Source organism: Micromys minutus (genome assembly GCF_963924665.1).
Source record: "Micromys minutus genome assembly, chromosome: 21".
In the NCBI taxonomy this organism is placed as follows: domain Eukaryota; kingdom Metazoa; phylum Chordata; class Mammalia; order Rodentia; family Muridae; genus Micromys; species Micromys minutus.
In genome coordinates, this window is record NC_137956.1 from 30,957,814 (window position 1) to 30,981,260 (window position 23,447).

General features: G+C 41.2%; 1 protein-coding gene across 4 annotated transcripts in view; it reads right to left on the bottom strand.

Moving 5' to 3' along the window:
- The window catches only part of ARMC8 (armadillo repeat containing 8), an 82,001-nt gene that overhangs the window by 3,606 nt on the left and 54,948 nt on the right, over window positions 1-23,447 (bottom strand). Inside the window, exons 13-21 of one of the 4 annotated variants that reach the window (XM_080933925.1) lie at window positions 19,936-20,018; window positions 19,547-19,628; window positions 17,160-17,246; window positions 14,296-14,388; window positions 10,440-10,589; window positions 9,502-9,597; window positions 5,025-5,120; window positions 1,672-1,744; window positions 783-876 (exon numbers count right to left, since the gene is read on the bottom strand). In XM_080933925.1, coding sequence (XP_080790051.1) covers window positions 783-876; window positions 1,672-1,744; window positions 5,025-5,120; window positions 9,502-9,597; window positions 10,440-10,589; window positions 14,296-14,388; window positions 17,160-17,246; window positions 19,547-19,628; window positions 19,936-20,018 — 854 coding nt within the window. The other 3 variants (XM_080933928.1, XM_080933926.1, XM_080933927.1) reach the window with 3 other exon arrangements.

Below are 23,447 nucleotides of genomic sequence, written 5' to 3' on the forward strand. Positions count from 1 at the left end.
ATATGAAAGGCAGAGCCACAACATAAAGGCAAGAGGGATTCTGAGTGACCTCAACATGTAGAGAGTATGTTCCCTGCTGTTCTTAGAAGCAAGCAGGAATAGGAAGGCCGTTGTAAGATAGTACAGGAAAAGCATTCTTGGTGGGTGAGGGCTGGGCTGGGGGTGGCTATCCTGGGGTTCTGGATCTCTGATTCTTGCCCCTTCCCAGGAGTGATGAGCTCCTGGGGAAAGCGACTCCCTTTTGCAATGGCATAAGGCAGAGCTCAGTGAGTCTTCACTCCTAGGCTCTGTGCTTCCCTAAAATGCCACACGCATTTCTATTTTAATGGTCAAGCGAATACAAGGGAGCAGCCCCTAGATGCTCTTCACAGCCACTAAGATGGCCCAAACTAATATTAATTCAGAATAAGATGAACAAAATGTGACATCTCAGATGTCACAGCTGTGTGCTTTCGAGATGACAGTGGGTAAAGCTGCTTGATGGCGAGCATCATGTGAGTTTGACCTCCACCTCTACATCCACAGGATGAGGACCAAACAAGTTGTCCTCTGACCTCTACACATGTGCCATGTTGCACATGCACCCACCTATATACATGCATAGAATAAGTAAATGTAAAAAAAAAACCAGAAACCAAAGCAAGCATCCGTCACGGCTGGTTCACACAGTCGTGAGTGAAGCACAGCAGTCTAAGACATCTCTAAAGGCTGGCCGCATGGGTGACTAGCAGTTCAAACCTTCCACAACGGAATGGAGCCAGAGCCTTTATGTGGATACTCACTTGTCACAGAGGTTTGAGTCTGCCGACTGACTCAGTTTGTGTAGAATATCTACAATCCCCATGTCTCGTAATTTATCCTGGCGTTCCTGTGAACCTAAAACAGTGACACTTCTAGATTAGTGGGAACATAATGCAGGACACTGCTGGCCTCTAGCTTTAGCACAATCATTGGTGCCAAACCTTCTGTCCCTACTGTCCCCTATGTGGCTTGACTCCTTCATTCCTGAACTTGCCCACAGCCTCCTAGCTCACCTCTCTGCCTCTTGAACCCTCCTTCCTTCTAGTCCAGCCTAGGTTCTGCTGATAGGTTAGTTCTTCCATGGACTTCAGAGTCAAGGTCACATTCTTTGGCCTGGCATAAGACCCTGGGTCACTAGGCTTTGTCGCTCTATAAGGACAAACCAGAGTCTCTGGCAGGCTACACTTTCCTATTCTGTGTTTTCCACTCCTTGGTCCTCCCAGCACTCGCTGCATCTGTGGTAGCAATGTGGCATTTCTAATTTCGTACTGCTCTGTTTTATCTAACAGTTAGATGACTGGCCTGAAGCCTGGTTTTGATGTCTTGAGTCCCATACAACTCTTGGTGTAAAGGCCTGTGGGTTAAATCTGATTTGGCTTTCTTCCACTTTGTTCTGTAATGTTCTCAGTGCAAAATATGTGAACCTCCCTGGACTTTCTTCTCGGCTGAATGGCCCAGTGAAACGTGCATGTACCACCCTTTCTACCCCAGGGGCCTGGTACAGACTTATTTTCACAGCAAGATGACTCTGTAATATTGAGAACCAGCTAGTCCAAGTGTGCAAGGTACACTCCAAAGGCCCTTCTGCTTTCCTTATGGAAAAATGTTGGTCCAAAATTTTCTTTGGAACAAACCTCACCAATATCTTACCTTCCTCTTCATTCCATATGAGGTTTGATATACAAAACATAGCCGCAAGCTGCAGTTTGACATGTGAATGACCCTAATGGCATAGAAAATAATAAAAATTAAACTGGGGTATCTCACTGCACATCATGGTCTTTGTGACATACTACAAGTAATCCTAAGAGCCTACAGTTCTGAACCATAAGCTACAAACCTGAGGAGCTATAAAGTTAATATTAAAGAAAGTAAAGGTCAGGTTAACAGCAATCAGGAATGGTGAGAATCACACATGATCCCTGAAACAAAGGTGCCTAACAGCTCTACACCGTCAACCAGCTGTGTACTCGCGGGCACTGGCAGCAATGAACTGGGCACTGATGGTTCCATGCTTTGACTAGCCTGTGTTCTCTTGCCATGCTCTTGGTCAATGGCAGATGATGAACAGGATGTGAACCTCATATTAGCTCTTCAGCTACTATCTTGCTTAAGGAGCCCAACAATTTCTCTGGGTTAGGAAACAAAATTATGGTCAGGAGAGTCATGAATGACCAGACTCAAGCACAGTCTATAAAAACTTTACTGTCCTGATACTAATTCTGAAAATAAGATGACAGAATGCTTTTGGCTTCTGGAATAATGAAATTAGTCTTATTTCTATAAGAATATCCCAAAGGACTAGATCAAATTGCTACCTGACGTATCAAATGTTGCAAGTGTGACTATGGAGCCTCATATTCTAACACGAGTCTCACTTATTTTCCAGGAAGTACTGTAATGCTTTCTCATAAATGAAAGATTACTCAATAAACAGTAAGTAACCTTTAGATTACTTCCCTGATTTCCCATTTTAAAGATTTTAGATGAGGGCTGGAGAGACAGCTCAGCAGTTAAGAACACTTGCTGTCTTCCAGAGGACCTGGATTTGAGTCCCAGCTCCCACATGGCAGCTCAGGGCTGCCTATAACACAGTTCCAGGGAATCCAATGCCCTCTTCTGACTTGTGTAGGCATCAGGCACACATGTGGTACATATACATACACCCAATCTCACACACACACACACACACACACACACACACACAATTAAATAAAGAAATTAAAAACTGAAGCCCTTAAATAACTAATGTACATCCAAAAGAAGACCAACTACATGCTATGCTCACAAATTTCTGTTAGACTGATCCCTGCCTACAAAGACAAGACAAAAACTGGGTATAACTTCTTCCACCAGAGTTTTTTTGGTGAGTGACTCTTCTCTTGACATCAATGGTTTTAAAGAAATATTCTGTTTGTGTTCATTAAGCCAAAAGAAAATAAAGCCTGTCATCTGCGTGCCGAGTCAGACTGAGTGGGTAAACTGAGCAAATACACTTAGAGATTCATTACTAAGAATGAATCTGTCATTTGTTCACTAACAGGGAAGCTGGAGGGAACTCAGCAGGTGAGCACACACAAGATTTCTTTGAACTCAGCAACATTTAAATAGAGACTTTAAAAAAGGAAGGAGCTAGACATATGAAAGTCACGGGGCTGTGAACGCCAAAGGAGATCTGATGGGTGCACAGTCTATAGTCTACTCTCCTGATACTACGTCTAGAGGGTCGTTTTGGCTGAGGGAACTGGGGTGCAGTTCTGGGAGGCACCACAGGTCAGACAGGCCATCAGACAGGAGCACATCAGCATGAACTCTAGGCAGTACAGTGGCAATAGGAAAGTATAAACAGACTCAAAACCATAACTAAGAAGGGTTCAGACAAGTGAGTGACAGGACTGGAAAAAAAATCAATGTTGCATCTGATTATGAGCACTGGAATAAATGGCAGAAGGAGACATGTCAGCTTAGGAGAGCCACTGACATAAAAAGCAACCCCAACAGGCCACTGGACAGCACAAAAAGATGCTGAGTAGTCAGGAGGGTACCAAGTCCAGAGTCCCAAGGGAAGTCCAGGGTTCAGATACACCTTTTAAAATAACTTGCTGAAATGGAAAAACAAACCACGGCCTAGATGAGAGTCTGCTAGATCTGTGGTTTTCCTTCATCTTGCACGTAAGAGTAATTATTTAAAAATCTGGCTAACTTCATCATACCCCAGATTTGAATTAGACTCTCAGGAGGTCAAGACCGCACTGGAATAGGTGCAGCTGAGAGGAGGGCGGAGCCAGAGTGAGCCAGTTAGAGCAAATTTGGAGGCAAGAAAGGAGCAAGAATATAAAGATGGTACTTTTGGGGAATGGGGCTTCAAATAGCAGTGGGAAAACTGATGGACACCTTGATGACTCAGCGAGCAGAGAAGTCAGGCTCCTTCCTTCCAGTGCTGCGGAGTGCACTGGAGATGCTCTACCACTAAGGGAACTTTCAAAAGAAGATGATACGTGGTAATGAAAAGACAAGGGCATTACCAATTCAAGTTCTAGATTTTTACTCAACAAACAAGTGTAGGGATTTGGGCCAGATACTGTAAGGACGGTAGATACAGACTGCACATAACTGACTCAGTGCTCACTTTGACAGAGGCAGCAGATGCATACAGACACACCACTAAATCCACCAAACTGCTCTAAAGAGAACAATGTAACAGCTCACACAAGGCCCCAGAGATGAAGTACCAGTTCTGCTGGGATCTGAAGGGTAAGGAGTGTCCCTGTGGAGAAGTGAGAACAGATAAAGGAGCTGGGGCAGAAAAGAACATGGTTTCACTTAGGAGCTAGAATGAAGCCATGAAAGGAATCAGCAGTACTGTGTGAGTGGGCCATCAAACAGAACGATGACACAAAGTAACAGAGACTGCGGAGTTAAGAGTAAAGGACCAAGAAGAAAGTACGATCCTATTCAGGGGAGAATGGAGGCACAGCTTACTAGAAAATCAGCTAGGGACACACACAGGACTTGTAAACACAGACCATCCAGCTTGGTTCTGTGCCTTTAAGTATGAAAAGAGAAGGCAGCTTTGCTGAAGTAAGGGCATGGGGAGACATCCCTCACAGTTACAGTGCTGTTGTGAAAGTGGACAAAATGAAAAAGGATGGGGTGCTTGGCATCAGATGTGGATGGTAAACTGGCAGTTTCCCAGATGACAATAACAGAGCAGTAGGTGGCAGGCTGTACTTGGAAGAAACATGTCAAGGAAGCAAGGAAACAAGGAGCTAGGAGGCTAGAGGGCTTATCACCACGGGGTTGACAGGACTGAGGAAAAGCAAGAGCTCAAGTCTTCAGTAAGAGGAAGGCAGAGGGCAGAAGACAGGACGGAGCTGGGGCTGCTCTTTCTACTTCAGTGTACGAGCTCTGACCTTGTCACGTCCTTCTTCCTGCAGCTGGTTTGAACTACTATGCTACAGCCCTTGTCTTCTCGTTCTGCAGTGAGAGGGACGGAGGCTTACCATATAGTATTTGATTTTCTGCAGGATGTCATCATTGGTCATAATAAGCTCTTTCGCCGTTGTCCCATCTGCAATGTTGGCTAGGATGCACAGTGTCTGGAAGAGAACAAAGAGCCAGTGACCAAGAAACTCCCTCAGGAGACGAGAGATCGCTCAGTAGTTAAGAACATGTGCCGCCCCTGTAGAAGACCCAAGTCTGGTTCCCAGGATCCACATGGTGGCTCAGAACAATCCATAACTCCAGTTCCAGGGGATCTGATACCCTCGTGTGACCTCTGTGGGCACCAGGTACACACACAGCATGTGTGTGTGTGTTCAGGCAAAACACCCGTACACATAAGAAAGTTCCCAGATCATGGAACTCTCTCATCGGAAGGCACACAGCCTTTCACAGGTTCTATCAATGCCCTGATCCTCATCTCCTGTGTTACTGCCAAACAAAGTAACCACATCCAAGAGAAGTGTATCTTATGCAAACAAGAACTCAAACACTGCACTGGTTCTTGCTGGGCTTTAAGCCACAGCCATGCAAAGGCGTCTGTACCATCACATTAATGTTATTGACTCACACACACAAGAACCTGGATTGGATCCTGGCACCACCAAACTCCTACAAATTTAGAAACTCATTTCTAAGAAAGATCCTGTGACTGATCCCAAGTTTCTTCGGAGACACAGGCTCTTGGCTGAAAGCTTCCTAGGAGCTGCAACCCCCTCCCTTCCCTAAGTCTCCATCTGCAACGTGCTTCCATGCTCATGACATTGGCTATTACAATTCGAATGTTGATGGCTTTGAGGGGCAGAAGAAGCAGCAATATCCATGTGTCCTGGTCCAGGTTGGCCTGATGAAGAGACTGAAGGGACCCTATGGCAGCTGGCGGGATAGCACGTTTTGACAGGGCTCTTGCAAATGGAAATTCTGCTCAGTAGAGGAATCCGTGCTTACCAGATGGTCCCTTTTCTGTAAAGGTAAAGGGACTTTGGCAGGGAAATCAACAGAATGCCAGATGGAGCCCAGCACAGACCTGTCTTCTGCAGGGCATCCAGGAGAGATGGAAATAAGACACCCTGACTTTGACACACTTACATAAACAACTATATTTCACTGAGGCAAAAAGGAGCCAGGAAAACAAAAGTTGCTGAGTACTATAAAGGCCAGGGCAAGCTTCTGGGAGGAAGCAACATGATCCGGAAGCACAGGCATCAAAGACAGCCGAAGAACAGGACACAGACTCGGTTTCTTCCTGTCTAAGCCTTTCCCTTTATAAGACTTAAATGATGTAAGCTAAGGAAGAAACTGTTTTCTTACTGAGGCCCAAGACCTCAAATGTCTTGAGGGTCTGTGACTTTATTTCCCTTTGATTAACACACAGCTGTAACTAGATTACTAGGGAGTAAGTTATGAAGTACAAACCAAAGAAACCTACTTCTGAGGCACAAGAGAGAAATACAACGTCTTTAAGCAGGTAGTAGGGGAACGTTTAGTCCTGGGTAGCTGGGTCACTATGAACTGTGACAGTAACGGCTTGGGGGAGATGTGCTGGTGTGTGACATATTATCAGTAACAATAGATTTGTACTTTAAAAGATGTTATATCCTTCTAATGAGAGACTGCATATTGGAATGTCAGGTAGGTTGGTGTGAGGTGGTATGTGACACTGAGCATATGCGAAGGTCAAAGGACAACTGTGTGGGGTCTGGTCTCTTCTTCCACCTTTATGGATTCTGGAAAACAATTCAGATTGCCAGAATTGTGAGGCAAATACCTTCTCGACGATCTCAGCAGCCTTCTACCTGTGCATGGTGTGTTTACTTGTAGAGGTTCACTATGCATCCCAGACTGACCTTGAACTTGCAGCAATATTCCTGTCTCAGCATTCCAAGTGTTGAAATTAGGGGCATTCAGTTTACTCATGGGGTAATGGGAAGGAGCTGACAGCAACTGATTTCAAAGGATTCAGTATACTCACATACATAAAATAAACATTTAAAAAATGTGAAAAAAAAAAGATTTGTTTATTTATGAGTGCACTGTAGCTCTCTTCAGACACACCAGAAGAGGGCATCAGATCTCATTACAGATGGTTGTGAGTCACCATGTGGCTGCTAGGATTTGAACTCAGGACCTCTGGAAGAGCATTTGGTGCCCTTAACCACTGAGCCATTTCTCCAGCCCCCTGATTCATGCTCTTAATAGTACACTCCACAGAGAAGTTTCACAGCTAGATGAAGATCAATGTTCCTTTGTTGAATGCTATTTTAATGGTTGTATCATAAACATTTAATTTTTTCTACAATATTTTGAAAGTTCTGTAATTTTACTCTCTATGAATTTATGAATACAATTTTATCTAAGGTGTGAGATAAAGTTTAAAGTTAATCATTTTTGACCTTTAAAAAAACTAACATCCTTTCCCCAGAGATTTTCTCAGTAACTCTGTAAATTATTACAAAACATACACATATGTGGGTCTATCTGCAGACTTTAATTGGTTCTATCTTTACGCTAATGGAATACCGTATTGAGACTTCTATTGGGTAACGGAGTTTCCACTTGTTTTTTGTTTGTTTTCTGTTCCTTTTTCATCAAAATGGCTACTCTAGTTCTTTTTACTTTCTGGAGATCTTAGTACCTGAAGGACTCTTCAGTCTATATTCAGTCTGTCATTCACAACTATATTAACACTTCTTTATTCCAGGATCATGACTGGGACTATGTCTTCTGTAAGCATTTAAGAAGAGCCAACATTGTCCACATTTTATATCTTTCTGCCTATTTAACTCTTCATTTTATTATCAGCCTTAGAACTTTCAGGACGCAGACCCTTATGAGATTTAAATCTAAGAACTTTGTTTTTCTCAGGCTAGTGCAAATGTTGTTAATATTATCACTAATCCCTCACTGCTTAATTGTTAAAAAACAAAAAACCAAAAACAACAACCTAACTGTCTATATTGTCACCTTGCTTAACTTAGTTCTAGATTTTTAAAAAAATAAACATGTTGTTTTCTACACAGCTCTTCATGTCTGGGGAACAGTTCTGTTTTATCCTTTCCAATCTGTGAGCCTTATTTGTTTTGCTTGCTGTATTCCAGTGCCCTGCTGGCTGGAAGTGATATGGACAATATTGTCTTCTTTCCAGTGAAAGGTCAGAAACGGGCACACTCACTCCCTTGACTGCAGTGGTAGTAGCTTCACGGGTAAATGTGCCTGTGAAAAAATTTGTATACTTATGTATACTGCAAATGTATGTATGCAGCTTAATGAATGCCGCAATAAAAATAACTTACTAGATGCTTCTGAGGAGGACTGAAGTTCCAACTAACCACTAAGCTTAAGCCTCCCATTCGGACCTACTTCTGGGCCATCTCCAAATTCCGTGAGGGTCCATCTCTACATTAGTGTTCTGTGAAAGCACACTGCTGTTGGTTGTTTTGCCCATATCTAAATCCTGGCTGGACTTTACAGCTTGCTTCTTTTCAGACTGGGGAATTCTACCCATGTGAGCTGTCTCTACAGACAGAACACATCTGTGTACTTTCCAAGTAGCATTTTTTAAAATAGTGTATTTCTTCATTTTTGTATCCCAGTGATAGCTTTCATTTCAATTACCTCCAGCGTTAATTATTATTGATCAAAGTTTACTTCTAAATTTTAAATCACCTAAGAAATCACCTAAGATATTTATCTTAAAATGACTTAATTAATTCTTTTTTTAAGATTAAATTTAGGTCCAGATCTCAAGTCCTAAGCTCTCTGTCATCCAGGATATCTCTGAGTCAGAAACGAAAAGATAAGCCAACTCTCCACAATGATGACAGCAAATTTTTATCTCTCTCACACATGCTCACATACATGTGTATATGTTCATGTGTGCGTGTGTCACACACACACACACACACACACACAAACACATCCCACTCAAGGAATTTTGAACATGACAGAGTTTTGTTTTCCATGTCTGGAAAGCAAACACTAGTAGTATGTCAGACTTTGTGTTAATATCTTGGCAGGTTACCATTATTTTTTTTCATAAAATAAAACATCCACAACTTCTATTTTAGATAAATTTTAGAAAATGTAGACAGCAACTTCCAACTGACTCCCTGACATTGAAGCTGCCACACTTTTATGCTTTCCCTAAATCTGTCCTATGGAAAAGGAGAAGAGTAAAGAAACCAGAACTGTCTTCAGGACAAGGAATTATCGCTCAGGGAGCAGTGGGCTCGAGTTGAGACCATAGTGACAGAGAAGGCGACAGTCAGTGCTGGAGGAAGCAGTAAGGCCAGTGTGCTAACGGAGGCTGTTCCCGTAGAGACAGGACAGTGCATGTGGCACGTGAAACAACCAAGCTAACTGCAGACTCCAGCCATGTTTCCCTGTTTCAGGAAAGGAGAACCGTTCTTCTTGTCTTTAAGACGAGAAGACTTACAAGATCTTCCTTTGTGCTTACAGAAGGCTCTCCACCACACATACCTGCTCTTTGACTTCAATGCTATGCTCCCCCTCCAGAATCAGAGTGACAGCTTGCATGATCTGCTTTCCGTGAGTACTCATGATTTTATCTATGTGCTGTAAAACAACGGGAAGTCCACAGTTACTGATCAAGATCTAGAATCCTTGGCAGAGTGTTAGCACTGGGATTATAGGCCACATAAACAACACCCAACTGACAGAACATTTCTCAAAGTTACATGATCACAACTGCTTCCTCAGAACAATACAGCATATATGACCAGATTCCAAAGACCAGTGTTTACTGTTATTCTAAAGTCGGCCCCACTCTGTGTACATCTGTACATGTGTGTGTATGTGTGTATATGTGTGTGTGTATGTTGGTGTGTATGTGTGTTACATTAAGTATGTATGTGAATGCATGTATTTATGTGTGTATGTATATGTATGTATGTATGTGTATGTATGTGTGTACTATAAAGAACTAAAAGCACTGAGAATCAAGAAGCACAAAATGAAGAATAAGAGCAAAAGACACGGAAAATATGACCTAGGTCACTACCATAGTCTTAGGGTACAGTGTGGTAAGGAGGACTGAAAAGCCAAGTAAGGCAGAGAAGGCCTCCTGTTCTCTATCTACCTGAGAGTCACTGATGACAGCCAGGGACTATCAGAGAGTGCCCACAGAGACCCACTAGCAAGGCTCAGCCTCTCATGCTCTTGAGCAGGTGACAGATGTGGCTGTGGAATGATATTGAAAGGAATTTTCAAATAAGAAACAGAGGCCTCAGACAGCGATGGCTGGTGGGGGATTATATGGGGTGGTAGTTCCCAGAGCACCCATTCAAGTGACAGACCCATGTGTAAACTGGCTTCTCTGCAATGAACAGCATTTTGCTTACACTCGCAGATGCTGAGCAATGCAGGAGCTCATATGGAATCCTAAGGATATTACTTACAGGCCGAGTGGAGAGGAGATTCCTAAGAAGGCCCAATGTCTTCATCAGCACATTCATATCAGAATCTGACAGTAACCGGAATAGTTGTTCAGTACTCAAACTTCGTAAAATATCTGCTTTTATTTTTTGTTCCGCCTGAAATGCCATATTCTAAAAGGATTAAAGAAATTACAGGAATCATGTCTATGGTCACTGTATTAAATTTTATTTTAATAGAACTCAAAGCACAGAAGGAAGCTGAATTGGCCATACTATTCTTCTGGTTCCTTTTCATCATCTCTAGAGAGCAGTAACAACCACACTTAGAGATACTATAAGGAATATAACCACTTACTGACACCGGCATCTGAACAAACACAAACCTGCTTGAGGAAACTCTCAGAGGGTGGGAGGTATGCCCTGGCTATTAGCAGCAAAGATGGCCAGTGACTACTTTGTTTCTACTTCTTTTTTTAGTTCATATACTAGATTAGCTCAGTTTACTCCAAGCTACATGTTATAAAAACAGCAAATGTCAAATAGAACTTCATAAACAAACATTTGCTATAAAAATCTCTTATCTAACTTATCAAGTCCTAGCTTGCTTTTTAAGTCTCAAGTCAGTCAGAACTATGCTGGAGCCAAATTTAGTGAACCACCATCACCAAGTGTTCTCCCCAGGCCACCAGGGTCATGTTTCCTTGAACCCTTCAGATAAGGAAACCATGACATTTCAACTTAAAACCTTACTTAAAGTACAGGTATAAAATTAGACAAGTACTAATTTTAAAATTTTGACGATTACACATAGCCAAAAGTAGGTTTGACATTTTGTGGAAAACTGATAATTTATAAGTATAAGCAGACATTTGATTTATGTGCTATATATACATATAGTGCATATGTGTCAATGCAATTGAAACAGTATATGACTAATCAATTCTACTTAGTAGTGTTGCTAACTAAATTAGATTTGGGGACCAGTAACCTTAGCTTTTTTATTGTTTGATGGGAAAACTAAGATTTATGGGTTACTACACAATTTCTGAAGAAATCAGACAGTAAGCATTTAGCCAGGATACACAAGGTGCACAGTTCAGTATCATGGTCTAGGGTCACCCAAACTATCTTGGGCATTAAAAAAAAAAAAAAAAAAAAAAGGTTGGTTTATAAGTTACACATCAGTAAATTTGTAAAGGGCAGGTAAAGCTCATTAGGTTGAGGCAAAGTACATGGCCCAGTGGTCATTTCTTAAATGCAGTGAATAGGCATTAACCCAGAGATGTACCAAATCTTCTCCAAAAACAGATAATGTTGATTAACTTTCTAAGAACATTTTTTATAGAATAGCATCCCACAAAGCTGCTAAAGTGGCCTGGCCTCACCTATACATAGCTTGCTTGAAGTAGGGAGCTGTGTTTGTGACATGTAAAGCCATGCAAATAACATGTAATAAGCTTGTAACATATGCAATGTTTTCTTGGCCTTTATTCTACAAAATTAGACTGTTTTTAGGTGAATTTGCTGATGTAAGACCATGAACTGTTTTTTTATCTTATGGCCTAATTTTCAAGGTCTGCAGGTTTTAAAGGGTTGCCTTGTCCTTAAGAGCCAGTGAATCAATGTAACTGATGCTGGTGAACTACACAAAGTAAATCTGCTGTACTCGGTTTTTATAGCTGAAGATTTAAGCTACTCATTTCCCGTTTTGTTTTGTTTTTAAGAGATGATAAGCTATAGTACAAGGCTTACTCCCCAGCCTTTTTAAACTCAAAGACTTGTTTTGGCTTTATCAGTCCTAAGTAACCCCTGATTATGTGAAAACTCCTGACTTATGCAAAGGAAAAAAATAGTCTCTTGTGTGATTAGACTAAATAGCAAATTACTTTTCAATCTTTATAAACAAAAGAGCTAATTTGCGTTTTCTCAATTAAGTTTAGAGCAGACATTGTCCAAATCAAACACTGACTATCCATCCTAAAGGACAAAGTTCATAAAATTATGATTTGACTTTGAAAAAAAAAAATCAACCCTTTCTCCCTAGCACATTGTTTTTATGTACGTGATTTATGGCTGTCTACTAGGGATGACTGTGATGCTGCTACTTTGTTTGCTGTTTCTTTTGAGACAGGTCTCTAGCTTGAATGCTCAGACAGTGTGCACAGCCCTGTCCAGCTAAACTTCCTTTGTGCTAATGGGGAAAATTGTGCAAACTTTATTCTTGAGTAAAACAGTTTAATTAAAATTTTAAACACTATTAACAACTCAAAAAAATCTTGGATAAATTGGTGGTTTATATGTCAGTTATTGCCCCTCTGGACAGTTATCCATTTAAATTAAGCGACTGAGACCTATCGAAGAGCAAGGCTATCAATGATACAGGACAGTGTGACAGTCAAAAGAACACTTGGTGGCCGTCAGAGACCTAGGCCAAAGGTAGCTCTATAGCTCTGTTTTGTGAACAGACGTCACAGAAGCTGGTGACATGGAGACTGATTAGAGTAAGACGGATTGCAGAATGAGATGATTCACTGGCCCTCAACTCAATTCCCAGACTATTTAGGTGATAGATCTGCGAAGTGGTCACAGGCGTGTTGCATACAGGTCTCTGAGTAAGCCTCCTACTGAAGGAGCTGACACTGGGGATCAGTCCTGAAGGCAAGGTAAGGTAAATGGAAGGCAGCAAAAACTTTCAAAAGGTCTTGGGACTAAGGAGAAAAATCACTAAGAAATGATCAGATTATCTTTTCTGTCCCTAAGTTCATGCCAATACAGCATAGACACAGGTCCCAGGCCCACCAGTAAGGTAGATACATCACAAGGGAACAAACAAGAGCCAGCACAGGACCAGCAACAGGGTTCAGTTAGGCAAAGACACAGATCCCATGACCTGAGCTTGACTCACCGACCTTCCTCAAGGCTGTCCTGTCACTTCTGGCATGTGCACACACTCCCTACTAAATAAGTTATAATAAAATATTGGTGTTTTAAAAAAATATTTATTTATTTTATATATATGAGTACACTGTCACTGTCTTCAGACACACCAGAAGAGGGCATCAGTTCTCATTACAGATGGTTGTGAGTCACCATGTGGTTGCTGGGAATCGAACTTAGGACCTCTTGAAGATCAAACAATGCTCTTAACCACTGAGCCACCTCTCCAGCCCCCTAAATATTAATTTAATTAAAAGATTTTAAAATAGCAGTTACAAATATAAAGTATCTCACTCTGGCTTCATACATAACAACTAAATTGTAAATACTCTTAGTATGTCTTTTTGAAAGTTCATGAAGGTTCATTCCTTATAAAAAATTCAATGATGTTTACTTTAATAATCCTGAAAAGAATGGTTCTGACCTCCTAATTTAATAAACCATTATTCTGTTTACTAAAAACTGTTCAATTACTAAATATTTTGCATGGTAACTATTCTACAAAATATGCTAACTACATGGGTGATGCTTACATTAGCTCAATTCAGCTACTTCATAACAACTATCTTTTAAACTAAGTAAACCATAAACATGAAATTTTATGTTTCAGGACAATTATTCTATGCCTTGGTTTACTATCCATAAATAAAGAAAAAAACATTACTACATGCAATCATAAAATAAGCAGCTTCCTATGACCAGAATATATTTGGAAGAACACAAACTTCTGTTCCCAGTTAAGGGCACACTATAGGACAACTCCTTTACAGCTCAACCTGAAAGAAGAACATGGAATCTTTCAGGCCATAAGTGATGGGAAAACTAGACTTTGTTAGCTAGATTTTTGAAAAAGAAAATTCCAGAACATAAGCCATAGTTAAAACTTTGATAATGCCTCTGTATTTCTTGTAAGTTGGGACATTACAACAGTGAGACATACCATTAAAGCCCAAATCCCATTCACTCGCAGAGCAGGGTTTTCACTCTGTGTCAACCCACAGAGCAGCTCGACAGCTCCTGATTCCAAAATTGGCTGATTGGAAAAGAAAGAATAAGACAGAATAATAAACAAACAACAACAAACCAGAGTCCACATCAGGTTGCAAACTACAGTGTCTCCTTCTCCACCATTCACTGCATGATCTCTGCCCCATCTTACTCAAGTGTCAGCAGTTTTCAAAGCAGAAACTACGGCACCAGAAAGTTACCTTGAGGAAGACAAGGTCAAGGTCTCATTCTTTCTCTGTCTCTATCTGTCTGATTGCCTGCCCCCCCAACCCCTCCCCCGAGTCTGTAGGCATCCTAACACATATCTATTTCTCACAGACTCTTACAACTACACTGCCTACTTCCCTGCTCCTTTCATTCTGAACACACTGCAGAGTTTCTGGAACATTCACAGCACTAATCGTCTGTGATGTGTGCAGAGCACAACTGAGCTTTTAAAGCCACATCACATCTCATGCTCAGGACAGCCTAACTACTAACTACACTTTGAATACTAAGCTGAAAATGAGTTTCTAGAGAGTCTGAAAAATCCTGACTTTACAGGATTAAGACTTCCACTAATAAATACTGAAAGGCTATGTAACTGGTGACTAGAGGCTCTTAAGGAATTCAGCAGTACAGATTCAGGAAAGGGCACTGCCTTACAAGATGACATCTTTGAAGATCATATATTCAAATTATGGTATTTCAAATACTTGCCATAATGGCTTTATTATATTTCTCATTCTATATACCTAATCCACATTATTAATTTTATTTTACTATTTGAAAACAGAGTACAAACTTGCTGCCCTTAACCCCCAATATTTCAGTTTGTTTCCTGACAACAAAGATATCCTTAGACAATCATAGTTACTAAGTGCAGAAAAGTTAACATTTAATTAAAACAATACTTTTATCAATAGAAACTCTCCTCAAATTCTGCCAACTATAGCATTTCTCTCCCTTCTGGATCAAGAAAAAGCTTTTTTCAATAAAAAGCATCAGTTAGATCCTTGGAGTTCATCCACCACATCTCGTCACTGGACGCTGCCTAGGCTGCCCTAGTGGCTGGAGTGCTCTGACTGTAACTCAGTCTGGATTTGGTCAGTACTCTACTGCAGGCCGAGGACTGGAGGCTCTGTTACCCTGCTTTCTGTCCCCTCCAGTGCAGAGGTTCAGTAACCATCTCTGACTTCATCTTGGCAGTGCTACCATCCTAAATCAGTCAAGCTTCAATATAGAAAATGGGTTACAAACTACCAGAGGTCCAACAAACAATGAACCTCACCTCAGGATTGTAAAAAAGGATAGGAATGGACAGACAGACAGACACACACACACACATACACACACAGAGTTTTGTTTGTTGTTGCTAGAGACAAAATCCATTTTCTGTGCATTTGTAAGCATGTTCTACAAGCCCAGAGATAATGTAACAGTAAAGCTGTATAAGGTGTTTACCCCTCCTTTATTAAATTTGTTTTTTTTTTATTAAGAACAAACGCCATGATCTCAAAATATTTTATATCAATTGGAGTAAGAGACCCCTCCAAAACTCAGGGAACAGTGTATAAATAGGAGGTAGCAGGAAGAACATAAGAACCAAAGGACGGGGAAATGTGCAGCAGAAAGAATCTTCTGGACATGATGTAACCATTACCAACGTCACTGCTGCTGTGGACACCGCCATAAGACCTGCACAGACTGGGCTGCTGAACATGTCATCATGGTTAGGAAGGGGTCTGTGAGGCTCCACCCTTCCTGCGGGTCCACTGTCCGTTAAGGGATGCTGGGGTAGAAGGCTGTCATGTCCTTTGGTGGTGTAACCGCAGTCAAGCTGCCCTTGCTCTAGAAATAATTTCTATCCATGGTCATGTAAGTGTTCTAAGTAAACACAGCAAGTCACACACAAACAGTACATGAGGACTAGAAAAGTGATTTGCTGCGAAGGAGGGGTTCAGTAGGACAGGGAAGAGGTGAAAGACGGTAACAGCAGTAAAAAAAAAAAAAAAAAAAAAAGAAAGAAAGAAAGAAAGAAAAAAAAAAACCCACTAAAATCTATTATACAGGTAGGAAATTGTTAAGGACAGAAATAGGAAAAAAAATCCTTATATTTATTCTGCCTTAAACAATGGTCACTGAGTATTATTTTCTGATGCAAGGAGTTACTCTCTTGAAATGACTTAGAATCCTGGTTTCCAAAGACAAGTCTTTAGTAAATAATGTTTGGAAACAGTCTATTACTTATATTTTTGTTTCTTCACTTGCAATTTCAGTATAGACTAGTAACTATATACTGTAATGTCTTTTAGTTATTCATTTATAAGCAAGCTGGCCTCAAAACTTTGGCTTAGAATCCTTTTGCCTCAGCCTCCCAAGTTGCTGAGACTTGTTCAATGTTCCTGCAGAGGCTCTGGCCTTTGTAACATCTGGTAAGTTGTCCACGACAGAATGAACAGAGTAATGCGAAGGAATTCCAACCCTGAAAAGAAGTGACTCACTTCCTTCTCTACTCAAAGCAAGCAAAAAGAAGGGGTTCTTCAATTCAATGCCCCAATTTCAACACTAAGCACTGTTTTAAAACAAGAAAAACCAGCTGCTGGTGGTGCATACCTTTAATCCCAGCACTCAAAAGGCAAAAGCAGGTAGATCTTCGTGAGTTCGGGGCCAGCCTGGCCTACATAGTAAGCTCTAGAACAGCTTGGGCTACACAGAAAAACTCTGTCCTGAAAAAGTAAATAAGTAAATAAGAAGGAAAAAAGAAAACAGTATTTGACTAGACTTTAGCCAGAGAAGAGAAAAATCATTACTAACCTCTTTACTTGGAGAAAATTCAAGAAGAAGGTTACATAACATGGAAGATGCTACTACTAGGATTTCATCGGGTGCATTTTGTAAAACCTACAGAATAAAGAGGGCGATGTCATTAAGTCTGCAATGCTAGAGGTGAGGTCACATATAACTAAGCAAAACCCTAAACAATTATCTTACAACTCGACTTCTCATATTGGACAGTATAGAGAGGAAAAATACTGCAATTCAGAAGCTGACCTCTGCTGTCAAGCTAATAAAATTTTAAAAAAAGACTGGGGGGTATAACTTATTTGGTAGAGTGCTTGTCTAGGAAGAATAAGGCCCTGGGCTCAATCCCAGAACAACAAAAACATATGAATTTTATACAAACAGTAAAGTTTAAAACACAAAAATTTTTATTAAATGGCTATTGTCTTGTGTCTAGTTAACCAACAGATTAAAATGTGGAAACGCAAATGAGAAAAATTATTACATATATAAATTGCTTCCCAACAATGAGAAATCAAAATGAATATGAGTATTTGCAACGTGGTATCACATCTTAAGTGTGTGACTAAGTCATGGTTTGAGAGTTGAACCCACACACAGCCATGAGTATCAAACTCTTCTAGTTTGCTCATCAACATTTGCCCCAGGAGAGGGAGACAGAAATCACCTTGCTCTATCCTTGGTGTGTATGAAACAGAGATTTTTGAGCTGAGCAACCAGAGAGAAAAAGGTCCAGACACAAAAGAAGTTATTTTGGGAAACAGAAAACAGTTAAAAGGTCTTGGATGGATTATAAATAAATTAAGATCAAGTTATCATTAAAACCAAACAAAGCAACTGAAAAGAAAAAGAAGGAACCATAAAGGAAAACATTAACTGAGGAGAGCCTTCCAAAACCTGCGCACATCAAATTTGGCTCCACTAGTTTTAGGTGAGAGATTGTGAATGTGAAACAAACTTTTGTTGACTGAACTGGTCCACCCCTGAAGCGATGTGTTACCAGGTAGCTGGAGGAGACAAATAACCTTTCTGAGGTTGGGGGCTCTCCGTAGATTTTAGGAAACAAAAACCCAGCAGGAAATGAGTCATGTTCAGAGGAATACCATATGTCCAATAAGTGAAATAAAGCAACAGAAAAGCGCAGTCACAGGCTGAGAAGGAAGGCCCACAGCAAAGGAGAAACTCAACAAACATTTTGTCTTGAATCTTGACATTGTTCTGGAAACCTAAACACAAATTACATACCCAATGCTGTCGTGCCTGCCAGTGAAGTGGCTCTCAGGTTCACACTGCTTCTTAAACGACTGCCATCTTATTTCAAGACCTCAAAGAATAAGTCACATGCTCTGCCATGAGACAGGTGTTCGCATAGGAACCCATCAGCATGTTCATTCCCGAGGCTTACAGCACTGACGCTACTCCACCTTTGAAGACAAACAACCACAACCCACAAACACAAGCTCTCACTGAACAGCCCAAGCTGGCCTTCAACTCATCTTCCTGCCTCTGCCTTCCAGGCACCAAGATTTCAGATGTGTATTACCTAAGCTTCCCACCTAATTACCAGTCCACTGGTCTGTCTCACTCACTCCATCCGTCTGCACTGGTTATGGAGGCGCCCTTGCTATTTCCCACACCTTTCATACATTTCTGCTCATAGAAACAAACCTTTGTTCTTTTAACCTTTGAAGTCTAATTCACATCTGCTTGATGTTTCTCTTATTTCTGTCACACTGATGTCCCTCTTCTAACCTAAAGTTTAAGCAAGGCTAAGACCACCACAGTAAAAGATTTCTCAAGGCCAATGTGCCTGGAGGCTTTGCTTACTAAGTACTCAAACACAACAACAACCAGAAGAATCAAAATAAATTTTAAAAATCTACTAAGCAAATTAAATGTATAGAGTTAAGAGATTTAAAGGAAAAAAAAAGATCAAAGACCAAGTTGATGTGGTTCCGAATGAGAGTTAACATCATTAGCTACAAGGAATTGGAAGCACCATTTAAAGTTTCAATTCAGATTTAGTTGCCTTGAATTCCTCCTGGCATGGGAGATGCCCAAAAGCCAAGTTAATGGCACAACTTTTATTTTATATCCATAAATAGCCAACTTGTTTCCTTTTTATAACCCAAAGGCTACAAGGAAAACCTCTGGATTTAAGTTTAAAGAATCATAATAAACATTCCGAAGACCAAATGAGTACCAAGAGCTCAAGCTAATAAAGAAACCTAGGCTGGGACTTCCCTCTCACACCTGAAACACTGACCCTCTGAGAGCCATACTCTCTAAGTCTGAGAAGCTCAGAGCGTGTGAATCAACATAACCAAGAGTCAGCTGTATCCCTAGACCTGGGTGCTCAGCTCACACAGGCTCTCTGCCAACTGCTGTGACTTTCTCACCTTCATTAAAGGTTTCCACACCGCATGATCCTGGAAACTGGTTCGAAGCTGCTGTACGGATCTGGATAAACTGTGCAAACATCTATAAAGAATGATCAAAATTAGCTTCCCAAGAAGCCAAAACTCACGTTTCAAATCAATTGCTTGGCTTTTCACTAGTACAAATGTACACTTCAAGCATGGCTAACTGACACTAAGTCAGCTACAGCAAGACACCTCACGGGCATTGGAGGCTAGGTTCTTTCTGTTAGGTGAAATTACACACTGCATGGATTCACCTGAGCATACGTTCCAGGAACATCTGCATCCTGTGCTTAGTGAAGGACCGGAAAGGAAACAGGCTAAACACAGAGCAAGGGGTTTTTATTCAGACCACGTAAAGCTCATACCTGACAGCAGCTAACCGCACCTTGACACTAGACTCAGACAAGCCAGTCACAATTCGGTCCATCATATTTTCAGTCTCAATGATCTGGAGAAAAAGGTTAATGCTGCATAAATAACAACATGAAGGTGACAGACTTCACTGCTTGTAAATGCAAGTCTGTTAATGTCCATTAAGAGTTCTCATGGTTTTAGCAAAAGATTACCTCTTGACAGTCACTTTGCAGTGGGGCAGGCAGCTCGCCAGAAAGATGGGGCAAGCACCCACTAAGGACGAGCCAGGATGAATGACAGGCATAATTGTGTCTCTTTAGTTCTAAGGTCTTTAAAACAAGATTTAAATGGCCTAAGTACTACAGAGGTGAGCGTGAACCATCTGGGCTGAGGGGATGTAGGTAAAATATGAGGCATTTCCTGTAAGAATGACAATGAATCACAGTTCACACTGCCCTCATCGAGTGAAAGAAATCTGCGGGTTCTGACACAGCCACTCTGCGCCTCTACTTTACCAAGCTAAATATTCACAGGTAACCCTTGCTGTCCTTCACCACAGCACCAGGCCCTGGTACATGAAATCATAACAATCATTAAGCTTTGCTTCTTCTGGCTCAGAGTAGGACATCCTGAAATCCGTCTTCTTTAGCTCAAGAGCTGATGAATGAAGAGGAACTTAAGTTAAACTTTTTCGGGCCTATGAAAAAACAGACTTTTCCTATTAAAGTGCTAGTGCAATCTCAAAAAACTCAGTACCACCACTGGGTACCTGCTGGGTTCGCTGTGTGCCACCTGTCATGCTAATGAGCATTTTGTGTTCTCTGGTTATCTCGAGCCTCTGTTATCTCTTTCACTGACATGCTAGGAAACTGGGGATTCTGAATAACACACGAGTTTCCTGACTGCAGAGTTCATGCACTTAGCAAGACTTATAATACTGCTCTGGATAACAGTTTCAACCATAACGATCCATCATCAGGAGGGGTCCATGCTCTCGCCTGGAAGTCCCAGCACACACTAATACCCTAAGGAATGGTTGACAGTTCTTATGTCTAGGACACACCAATTGGATCAGATTCTTGCATAGACGGGAACCTGTAGTTTATCTTTAAAAAAGGAGGGGGGTGAGTCCAGTGTGCAGTTAAAGCTGAAGCTTAAGACAAATTAGAGAGAAATGAGAAGATTAAGAAACTGGACTTCAGAGCAGGTGGTGAGAAATCTCAGGATGTTCAAAAGTCATTTCAAATTACCAGTGACCAGTAAAGAGCTCTCTACCATCAGGAGCAGAGAACATGGGGCGGAGATGGATCAGTGGTTAAAAGCATTGCTTTTCCACAGGACCCAGGTTTGATTCCCAGCACCTACCAGGCAGCTCACAAACATCTTTAACTCCAGTCTAGAGAAGTCAATGCCCCTTTTTGGCCTCAAAAGACACTACACACAAGTGGTTCCACCAGATATATAGGTAAAACACTTATATACATGAAAGGCCTTGGGCCAGTGAAAAAGCTCAGTGGCTAACAGTACTTGCCACTGTGTCTAGGATTTGAGATCAATCACCTAGACACACATGATGGAAAGAGAGAGCCAGTTGCTGCAGGCTCAGCTCTCACACGCAAATGTAACATACATGTACACACACATTTAGGTAACACAACCACACACATGCATGTATGTAACACACATGCATGTAACACGTGCACATAAAAACACATGTAACACTTGTACACATACATGTAGCATATACATACAGATAACACACATACACAGGGAGGAGGGGGGAGAGAGAGATAGAGAGAGATATGAGAAGGACAAAGAACCACACTTTAGCTATAGGTTAGAAAGGGCCATTTTCGTAGTGTTTAACAGTGTCCAAACAGCCCAGGAATATGTAAATATAGTAAAAGAATATGTATATGTTCCTTATGCCAGACCAACCTTAATCACATCTTTACCTTTATGAACATCCATGTTCTGCTCCATTCTAACTTCTAGCCTCCCATGTGCCTTCTTTCTCAGGCTAACTCTCCTATACATTTTGCCAATGTAGATGCCTGCCTGCTTCTCAGCAGACACAATCCCACCACTGTCAGACTTTCACCACTAGTTCCCCCAGCCCTGTACTCACCTGTAGGAGATGAGCATCTCTTGTGGTAGCTATCTCCCCTTCAAATTCCTTCTAGGTCCATCACCCCAGTTCCTCTGCACTCAATTCTCCATTATAAAGGCTTTGCTTTTTTTCAAGGGGACATTACTTGACTTGGCCAACATTTCTTTGAGTTAAGGTCTGTATATGTTGCTCTAGCTGGTCTCTAACTCAAACACAGGAGCCCAGTGATCCAGGCCGAGCTCCACATCCGTCTCTTATTGAAACCTCTCCATTCTGTTCCTTTTTTCTTTAACCTTGTTATGCCAAATCCATCAAGTTAGGCACATAAAGCTTAGATTCCTGTCTACCATGACTCCCAGACCACTTCCCCATTTCTTTGTTCTATGCTTACAGTGACTTCAGAGGTTATGTGTGTATAGGAGAATGACAAACAGGATTACTCTCTAAAAACCCCAGAACACTACCAGCTCTCACTTCAGGTGCTTAGGAAACCCTGGCATGGGCAAGACTTGAAGAGAACTATGGATAATGTTTACTGGCCATATTAATCAAAGACATAAATATACAAAGTGACAGGATAGTACAGCAATCAAAACACCTAATAAAAGACTGTCTCAATATAGAAACAGGTCATAATGACCTCAGCAGTAAAGGGGCTTGCCACCAAGCCTGACAACCTGAGTTTGATTCTTGAAATCCACACTGGGAAGAACTGACTTCCAAAAGTTATCCTCTAACCTCCACACATGGACGATGACATCTATGTACACATACAGCATTTGTGCAAAGACTGCTCACAAGCAAACAAGTAAAAATAAATGTTTGAAACTGCGTAGCCTATGAAAGTTCTAATTCTATAAAAGAGATGGGCTAGAGAATTCTGAAAGCTTACTATGGCCCCACATCAAGGCTATAACCTCCTTCCCCAAGTTATTGAGGCCAACAAACAGCCCCCAGGGAGAGGGAACAAGGCGTTGACTAGAATAAAATGAGTGGATATTGTCAAAACCGTGGGAGAGGGTGTGACATACAATGTTATGCAGTGATCCGATACATAATCGTAGGCAATCCACTTTGCCTCTCTGAGATTTCAGCAAAATAAGAAGACCCAGCAACCATTCCAAGTTATCACTGGGAAATAACAGTCAGTCTCTATGGACAAGATCACTTGTTCAGAAGTAATATGAAAAGCAAGGTCAGAAGGAGAAAAAAACAGACTGACTTAGGCCTAGTGATACACACATCAAAACCAGGAAAGGCGATTAACCCAGTTCCCACCTGCATTCCTATACTCATTTATTCAGCAAATATGTGTCTAATCATGAGCACAGTTTAAAACTCAGAAGACTAGTAGTGATGGAGAGAATCCTTCTTCCCATAAAACCTGGTCCTGAACAACTACTACTGTTAACT